Here is a 9,460-nt window from a genome sequence, read left to right on the forward strand (position 1 = left end):
GTACCCGGTGCATGGCAGGGATCAGGCTGGCTGCAGGCCTAGCGCCGCAGACGTTCTTCCTGGCACCAGCCGTGCACTTGGGTATCCCCTAAGAAAAGAGGGTACATAGGTTGGGCGATTAGAGGGCAATTCTGGCTGCAAAGTTGTGGCCTTCTAGAAAGGGTTTCTTGTTAATTAGAAGTGGAATGCTCTACTAATTTTAAGAGCTTTGGTGTTCTTGGGGAGCATTTAAATCAACCAGTGATGTCTCATCACTGATATTAATAAATACCGTTGCATAATTGGGGTGGAAGCACTCAGCTGTGAATGTTTCAGTTGAATATATAGGAGGGGTGGGGGGAGGTTTTCAAGCAGGAGTCTGTTGGGCTGAGTGGGGGATATTGTAAATAGTTCTACGTTCAGCTAACTTGTGTAGTTTCTTGAGCTGAGCTTTATAGAGCTGAACCAGCCTAGTACTGTAACTTCAAAGTACTGAGGCTCATCTTTCGTTAATCTCTAGGAGCTTGGTGTTGGGGGGGGCGGGTTTCTGTCTTAAAAAGAATCAAATGTATGTTGTTTAAAATTGTTGCATGTTCAATTCAAACTTTTTAACAAGTCCTTGATGTTTCAATTTAAAAGTGACCAGTGGGGCTGAGGCTGTGTCCACTGAGGCTAAGATGACTGCCTTTCCTGATTGGCCATGGCTTTTCCATACATTGTGTGACCCTTGCCCTATGACCCTTTGGCTGACCTTACCGGAAGCCATGACGACAGCAGCCTTTTGCCATTAGACGCAGGGTGATGGTGAGGATTCCAAGGGTTAGACAAAACTGGTTAAACTGAACTAGGTGACTGTTACCTTGCGTGTTTTGTGGCCAAACCACCACCAAAAACCTCATGCTGTGATGTAAGTACTTAGTGTAACTAGTAAACGTTTTTGTAAATTGTAGAAATGCATGTAATCAGTTAAGTTTTATATTTTACAATGTTCTGTAAAATAAAACTTAGCAAGGTGAATCTAATAAGGAGCAGTCACTCTCTAACAGATCTTAGGAGCACAGACTTGTAGGATTTTAGTCTGTTTGATTTGCCATTAATATAGATCATGGCAAAATTGCAAAGTTTATTGGAGGCTTAGAGAAATAAAGTCCTACTCCAGTAAATATAACTGTTTAACTAACTTTTTCAGAACATTTAGTTTTCTTCATGCTAGGAGACAATCTAACTTTATTTCTTTGTACAATAAAGGTGGGGGTGGTGGCGGATATAGCAGTCGGAGACAATCTGGAAGAGATAAATACGGACCACCTGTTCGTACAGAGTACAGACTGATTGTTGAAAACCTTTCCAGTCGCTGTAGTTGGCAGGATTTGAAAGTACGTATTAACGTTCTGCCATGGAGCCTGTTGTGACTAGCAGGAAGCGATGGCTTCCTTTAAAATTGATGTTCCTTTTGATATACGTGGAATTAATTGGGATATTGGTGTGTGAATGTTTATGTGCATTTAGTGTGTCTGTGTTTGCTCAGACCTGTCTTAAGCTCACGTACTTGTGAAGTGTAAGTGTGGGGAACGGTTATGCAACTCTTCACCTGCTCTTTGCAGGATTTCATGAGGCAAGCTGGTGAGGTAACCTATGCAGATGCTCACAAAGAGCGTACAAATGAAGGAGTGATTGAGTTCCGATCCTACTCGGACATGAAGCGTGCCCTGGACAAACTGGATGGCACAGAGATAAATGGAAGGAAGATCAGGCTGGTTGAAGACAAGCCACGGTCAAGCCACAGGCGATCATACTCTGGCAGTAGGTCAAGGTAACTTCTAGGACAAGTCAATTTCTGCATCAAGTTACCTAGGCTAAAAATGGGTTGAGGTAGCCCTTCTGGCAAGAGTTGCCTTCAGCTGATTTAGGAAGAGGATGGTGCTTGAGAATGTGGAAGGAATTATTTTACATGATACAACAAAGCCAGGTTTGGGAATTTTTCAGATGTGAAGCATCAGACATGATTAACTGACGGTGTATCAGATCCAGGTGTATTAATAATACTTGTTTAGAAGTTCTTCAGCAGTTTTTCTCTGACAGATAGCAGAGCACACTAGGCGAGGAATAAGGGATAAATTACATGTTCCGTGTTTCTAGGTCACGATCTAGACGACGGTCTAGAAGCAGAAGTCGTAGAAGTAGGAGCAGCCGCAGCAGGTCCCGTAGTGTCTCCAAAAGCCGTTCACGGTGAGTTGATCCTTTGTTTTGTGTTAGTACAGGAATTGCTGCTTATTCATTGGTACATAATTGCCAACTGCTGTAAGTACACTTCAGTTCATGCAGAATAAACTTTGTCTCTTTTTGAAAGCTCTAAATCCAGGTCACGAAGCAAAGACCGCTCACGTTCCAGATCTAAAAGCAGGAAGTCTAGATCAAAGAGCAAATCAAAACCCAAGTCTGACAGGGGTTCACGCTCTCACAGCAGATCCAAGGAGAAGTCTGAGAAGTCTCGATCCAGATCCAGGTCCAGGTCTCGATCTCCCAAAGAAAATGGTAAAGGAGATGCTAAGTCTAAGTCCAGGTCAAGGAGTAGGTCTCGTTCCAATTCTCCGCAGCAGCAGCCATCTGCCAAGGCTCGTTCAGAGTCACCACCCAAAAGAGCTGCATCGAGGTCCCGCTCCAGATCTCGTTCAAAATCTCGCTCACGATCAAGATCTAGTTCAAGAGATTAAGACTAGAACTCTCCTCTTACATTGCACACTATTACGGAACATTTTCCTACTTGTCAGGCCATTAGTGTTATGTTAGTACTTCAGAAGTTGGGGTTTTTTTTCTCTTGCAGGAGCAAATGGCCTAAGAACTAAGTTGAGGCATAAAGGCTTAATTTGTATCCCAGATTGGAAAATAAGAGCTTGGATGATGGTATAAAGCACTAAAACTCCCCCTTTTGTAGGAATTCAGCTAAAACTTTGATTTTATAGCATTTCCACAGGAGTAACTTAACTACTCTTAAATGCAAAGTGGTTTTTTATAAAAAAAAAAAAAAAATAAACTGAATATAAACAGGTTTAAATCTGGGCTTTTTTGAAAGTATCATTTTTTCCTTTTTTTTTTTTTTTTCTTTTTTTTTTTTTTTCCTTCATGGTCTTAGAACTATGGGTATCATTAGCTTGTAGGTTCCAGCTTGCTGCCAAGGGCAGGATTGCCTTGCTGGCCAGCTCAGAGAATTGTGTTTCAGCTTAAGTTGTGGAAGCAGGCTGCAAACTACATAAACCGGTAACAAAACTGATTTTAGATGAGCAATAAACCCAAGCTGCAGCGTGTTTGTTGTATCTTAACTTGCCAAAAGAACATTCCCCCTCTTCCCCCACCCCACCCCCAATACTGTGACTGTATTAAAGGTAATAAAGGTACTCTGGAACCTGTATCATACAGTATTGCTGAAAACCCCTGTGTTTCTAACTTTGAAAGAAGGAAAGCTTTCTGACATGTTTTTGCTTGAGTGTCAGTGTCACTCTATTGTCAGACACTCACGTGTCCCTTGGATGTGGTCCAAGTCACTAGTATGTTGTATGGTTTGTCAGCCTCTAAATACCTATTGGATATGAAAACTAGGTAAAATAACACTGTCTTCCCTCCTCTTTGACTCATTTATGTTAACGTTTTTGCTTCAGACTAGGAGAACTATAATCCTATTGTGTGTAAGTCTGAACTTTCATGGGAAATGTAATCTTTGAGCTAGAGTTCTAGTCTTAACAAAGGCTTTGCTAAACCACAGTTGCCAACTCACTTAAATTGTGGAATAGGACTCGTCCAAAAAATTCCCCTTTCTAGCTAAATTGATTTTTGTAACATGCAATAGCAAACATTAGAACTGCCTTGTACTCTTTATACAACGTGTAGTTTGACTTGTATAAAATTAAATTGGTGACTCAAACTCTTGTGTTTATTGCAGTGTAATGGGATTCTTTTTCTGCCTCATGCTGGGGAAATCACAGTTTATCCTACTTACCTCTTTTGCTGGAGTAACTTCTTTGTTTTAGTAAGAGACTTGGGAGCTCTGGAAATGCACTTGGTTTTGTGCTTGAGACCAGCTAGCCAGCCAAGCACCCTCTGGCCTAACGCATTGTCCTTCCTTGGAGTGTGACTGGATGTGGAAGCAGCGCCCCTGACTGCTCAGAGTTTTGCACATCTGTGCAGCTGAATTGCATCAGGCACAAGGAGCACTTCGAATGCGACTCTGCCAGCTTTTGTTTCCTGGAATTGCTTAACAATGCAAAGAGTTCTCTTGAAAATTAATTCTCAGTTTCTTAACCATTTCCTGATCATATTTAGAAAGCTGGAACCTTTGCCTGCTGTGTGTAAGTAGCTGTGGTAGCATGAGGAGGGATCTCAGGATAAGCAAACTTAGTTTTGTCTGATAATCTCACATTCCTGATGCAATCTGAATGGTTGTGATTACCATGGCTTGTGTGGCCATCAGCCCAGTTACTGGTGCTGGTTTACTGTGCAGTTTTCCATGCTGTTTTATCCCACACATGGAAATGTTGAGCTGCCAAGCTTCCCGGTGTTTGTTCCTATGAATATGGAGTCTTGCAGGTATTTCTGGCATGACTAAATCCACAGGGCATTACTGCTGAAGTGCCTGCACCTGTAATGAGGTAACTCCTGTGTTCAGTTAATTTGTGATAAGTGATTCTTATTTTTTAACTGAAAGTGGTTTAGTTAAGGTGTGTTTTAGCATAATGACTCGAATAAATAATTGCTGCAGCTCTGATCAGTGCAGGTAATGCTGCCTCTGCATTGGATTTCAGGTGTGGAGGAGTACTGGGAACTTTGCACAAGTCGGACTGTAAGAATAGTTTAATACAGGTTTACAGCCCTAAACTACACCTGTGGAAATAGTGACCTCCCTTACATTTGTCACAAAAGCGTTACATCACCTGATTTTATTTATGCTGATGATGGAGTATGTCAGACTCCATGGAGAGCTGCTCCTCTTTGATTTGCTTCCAGGGGTCATCCCTACAGTACGTGTTGCACTCGGAATGAGAATTGAGCTCGGTAGATTAAAAGGGATACATGCCTGTTCTCAGTATCACTGTATGTCTGTGTGGTAATAAAACACGATGGTAACAACTACTTCTTGCACATGCTCATAGATCTTGGTAATGGCTTGTTTCTAAACCTGACTTCCAGTGCCAGCATGAGAAGGCCTGGGCTGGTAGCACCCCAGCCTTGCATAACGATGCAGAACGGTGGCTTGTACCAGCTATATTCTTAGCTTTTTGAAATGAGGTTGTTATGACAATAGTTACATCTGGAGTCATCTTTATTCATGAATTACAGAGAGGCCCTAGATTGGATTTAACCAACTTGCCTGTACCTCCTTTAAATACCAAGGATTTCTTTTACTGGAGCCATATACGATGTCTCCCTTGGCTGCTGTGCAAGAGAAACAGCCCCGTGCTGTGCAAATGAAGCAGGAATTCCCTGGTGTGACTTGCAATGTTCTGGATTTGCTTCCTCTGGAAAGCTGGTAGGATTTCAGTAGTGCCAGGTACTGACTCAGTGCAGTTAAGTGCAAGGTTGGTGACAACCAGTAAAACCCACACACGCCATAATGCCTCTCACTCTGTCAGCACCACTTTTTGTAGGAGTGGAAGTCTGGGTCTGGTGTGTGTGAGCACAAGTATGATTTATTCCCGAGATCTCTTGTATGTATTACAGAAGTGTGGTTTGGATAAATGTCCTCATAGAAGAGGAAAAGACTGTAGACTCACATGTTTGCTGTGTGTTGCAGCATGTGATTTGCTTTGGTAGTAGCAATAGTTGATGGCAAAACCATCTGGCATTGGTCCTGTCTCAGTCTGGTTACAAAATGTGGAGCTGTGGAGCCATGTTTTCAGGGTGTGCTGAAGCACTGAGTATCCTGACTGTTTTCTGCATTTGGTATAAGCAATAAAAATTTGTTCTTAAAAAGATTAAATAGAAGTATTCCTTCTCAGCAGATGTGGAGTGCAGGATTGGCTTGAAATGTCCATGTCCTATAGCAAATTGTGAAGGAGAAATCAACACTGCTGTTAAAGGGGAGGCTTAGGATCTGGGGGTGTATTTGGAGGCTGTTCCTAGCCTTTTCCTGTCTTTGAAAAATACCTATTTTTCCTGTATTTTGGTGTTTGAGTAGTGATTAGAATTAATGATTCCTGTGATACAACATACCTGCTTCAAGGTCAGTTGGTGAAATCCCTTTTCTGCTTTACTGTGTCCCACTCAAACTCTGGCAAATAGTTAGGAACATGTTTCGAAAAGAAACACACAGAGGTGTCGAGTCAGAGTGCTCTTCATGAAGCTACCCAACCCCTTAGAAGTGAATCCAAAGTCTTCTGTGCCCCTTGTACTAGTATTAAACCAAATTCATTCTTGCTTGGCATTTCTGGGTGACCTATCATTTGTGTGCTTGGAACTTCATCTCCTTGACTGCCTGTGTCAGGTCAAAAAGAGAGAGTTCTTTTTCCCTGCTCAAAAGGGTGTTTTCTTCCAGGCTTTTGCTTCCAGCTCAGTGCTTTGAGGGAGAAAAGAACAAATCCCTGATGTGCCAGGGCTGGTGAGGAAGCAAACTGCAATATAGGATTATTCCTAATGTAGGTAGGGGACTTATTTCAGCTCTGAAGCATGAAACGAGGTAGTGCTGTAGGGTTTGGTGATGATGGTGAGCCTCTAGCTGGCAAGGAAGGTAATTTGATTGTCCCGAAAGGCAGTGGAAGGGGCAGAGAATAGAGATGTTCGCTTCCATTTGGATGCCAAGGCCCTGAAAGGCTCACCTTAGCCTTTACATCTAGGAACAAAAGGATTTAGAATGTGCTGTCACCAAACATACCTTTTGAAATGGCTGTTTACATCACTTCTTTGTGGTTGAGGTACACCAAAACAAGTATGTCATCCAGCGATATTACCATGCTTAGAGTGAAACTGCAAGTGGCTGGAATAGGTGAGACTCCTTTTTCCTGCTGTAGCATTTCTAACTGTCAGTTTTGCAGTTTCAGAGTTAATTCACAACTGGGAGATGATTCCATCCCAAACGAGATTGTAATTCTCATTGCATGAGCCATGGGGAGGAGCATTTAAAACATGGCTGCTGGATTTATTACTCACACATGGACTAACTTGAACTGTTCCCAATTCCTACTTCCATCTAGTTCAGGTTGGCATTGGAACACCCACATAGCATCCACAGAGCAATGATATAAAGAGCAAAAGCTGGGAATTCGGCTCGGGAGCTTGGAAATCCTGAAAAATTAAGCTGAGTGGACATTTGGAATGTCCTTGAGAGATGATGCAAAATGCTGTGATCGTTTGAAAGATGCATAGTTCAAATGGTGATTAGAAGATAAAGTTCCTGCAATGGGATTAGCAGATCCTAGTTGTTTCTTGAGTGCTTTGTAATGTCTATTTAACATGAATAAGAATGCATTACTTTAAAAGGTGAGAAGCAAAATTAAAACAGATACTGCTTTGTATAGTGGCATCTATTAACAGGTCAAGAGCTTTATCTCTTCTTGGGATCATAATGGCATCTGTTAACATTGTGCTCAGCCCTTTCCCCCCATGTTTTGTTTTGTGGTTGGGTGGAAAGAAGCAAATATCAGAATGTGGGATCTCAACTCTCAAAGCTGCTTCCTGCATTATTATTTTTGCTAAATGTGTATGTAGATGTCGAGGGGAAGTTTCAGTTGTTTCATAATCCAATAAAGAATTTAAACTGCTCTGAGGTGGCTCATAAACTTGTACCCTTTTGGCAACATCTGTCAATAACGTGTCTAAGTTGTTTGGATGAATGTGGCCATGCTCCTATGCAAGAAGGAATGGACACAGCTGCTGGTGTGATCCATACAGCAGGAAAAAGCAACAGGAAGATGTCTATACAGCTAATGCATGTCTTAGGATGTAATTCACAACAGGTTGTACTAATACTCAAGTTTTAGACATGATTCTGGGTTATTCTCTGACTCAACAGCTACATCCTCTTGTTTACAGAAAGTGACTTCTTTCAGGGTGTTCTAATTCAATTTAAATTTTAAAAGCAAAACGTTAAATTTCACAGTAATGTTTTGCCTTTGGTCAAGAACTGAGTGCACCCAGGACACGGCTGGCCCTTGACTCCTTTTCAACCCAGATCTCTTCTCCGTAGCTGCTCTCCATCCCCCAGTTTGTATGTAGAAATTCAGATGGTTTATAACAGAGGTCATGGAAATGGAAGTTGAGGCACAGAAAGGAGAAATGCTCTGGTATTACACCATCCAGAGAGCTCACTGGGAAGCCAGGGATGTCTCCTCTTTTTTTTTGCCTTAAGTATCTTTCCCAGGAATTTATCATTCTCAATGCATGATTTTTTTCATGGCAAGCATAGCCAGGAACAGGAAAACAATGGGAAAAGGTGAATGCTGGGTTGTTTTTCAAGTGACTGAGTTCCGCTCTGCTCCCAATTCCTGATACTGCTCCCACTGCAGCAGAAAGGGTTTTATATGAGAAGACCTTTTTCTATCCTGTGCCACTGAAGTTGTATTTGAAGAGGGGGGAAAAAGGCAGTGGCAGCAAAGGAAATACCTGTTACTTGCTTCCTGATTTTTTCAGATGTATTTGCTTCATCAGTCTTTGACTTTACCTTTTTCAGTGTATTAAACATATAAGACCTCAAAACTCAAGGTGATAAAAACCTGACAGATACTCATGCTAGAAATAAAGACCTTGTTCCTGCTCTCCCCAAAGCAAGTGAGAACCCTCTGCCCCGGGTTTGGCACATCTGGAGCTCGCTGCAGTGCGAGCTGTTCAGAGTTGAGAGGCTCTTGCCTCTCCCTGGCTGGTCCAACACGCATCAAGTGCTGTTCTTGGCAGCTTCTTGTGTGTTTTTTGGTCCTTGTGCTTCCAGTGTTGGTTCATTCCACTCCCATCTTCTGTGGATAAGGCACACTTGTGTGGCAATAAAATACTCACGGGTGCTCAGGTATGCTGCCCTGGGTTTTGACCACTTTGCGCACTTAGGAAGCACTACTCTTGCCCTGTGCGTGCACAAGTCCTGCGCTTCCTCCAGAGAAGTAGTTTGAGGGATCCTTTTGCTTCCCAGTGATCTGGGGATTCCATGTTAATGTTCTCCAGCCATTCTTCAGGCCTGTGGTATGAGAGCTGCAGAGGAGAGGCTTTGGGCAGCCCACACCTAACCTCAATCAAGGGCTGGGGCACTGAGGGGTCTTGGCTGCTGAGGAGAGCACGCACTACCCGAGCGATGGAGCCTGGCTGCTCCCCAGAGGGGGTCAGGTCACTGGTAGTGATTTTCCAAGTCACTCAAGCAGCTTCTGCCTTTCAAGCTCGTCCCGTCTAACCCAGGACAGAAAACCAGCGGAGCCCCGTGTCCCAGCCTCCTCGCAGCGCCGCGCACGGTGCGGGTGGGGTCGCCGGGGCCAACATTCACCCCCAGGACCCCAGCACCAGCTCGGGGCCC

The 9,460-nt window shown here is 43.1% G+C and overlaps 1 protein-coding gene across 1 annotated transcript; it reads left to right on the plus strand.

Annotated features, from left to right (window-relative positions):
* Positions 1–588: 588 nt before the first annotated feature.
* On the plus strand, positions 589–3,033 carry LOC104401113 (serine/arginine-rich splicing factor 6-like). The gene is given in 5 exon segments (XM_010017999.1): positions 589–1,221; positions 1,224–1,355; positions 1,584–1,792; positions 2,119–2,208; positions 2,330–3,033. Coding segments are annotated over 5 exon segments (831 nt in total). The 5' UTR covers positions 589–1,185; the 3' UTR covers positions 2,694–3,033.
* Positions 3,034–9,460: the final 6,427 nt, after the last annotated feature.

The sequence above is a fragment of the Nestor notabilis genome, unplaced genomic scaffold (assembly GCF_000696875.1).
Source record: "Nestor notabilis isolate BGI_N333 unplaced genomic scaffold, ASM69687v1 Scaffold36577, whole genome shotgun sequence".
Taxonomy (NCBI): Eukaryota; Metazoa; Chordata; class Aves; order Psittaciformes; family Psittacidae; genus Nestor; species Nestor notabilis.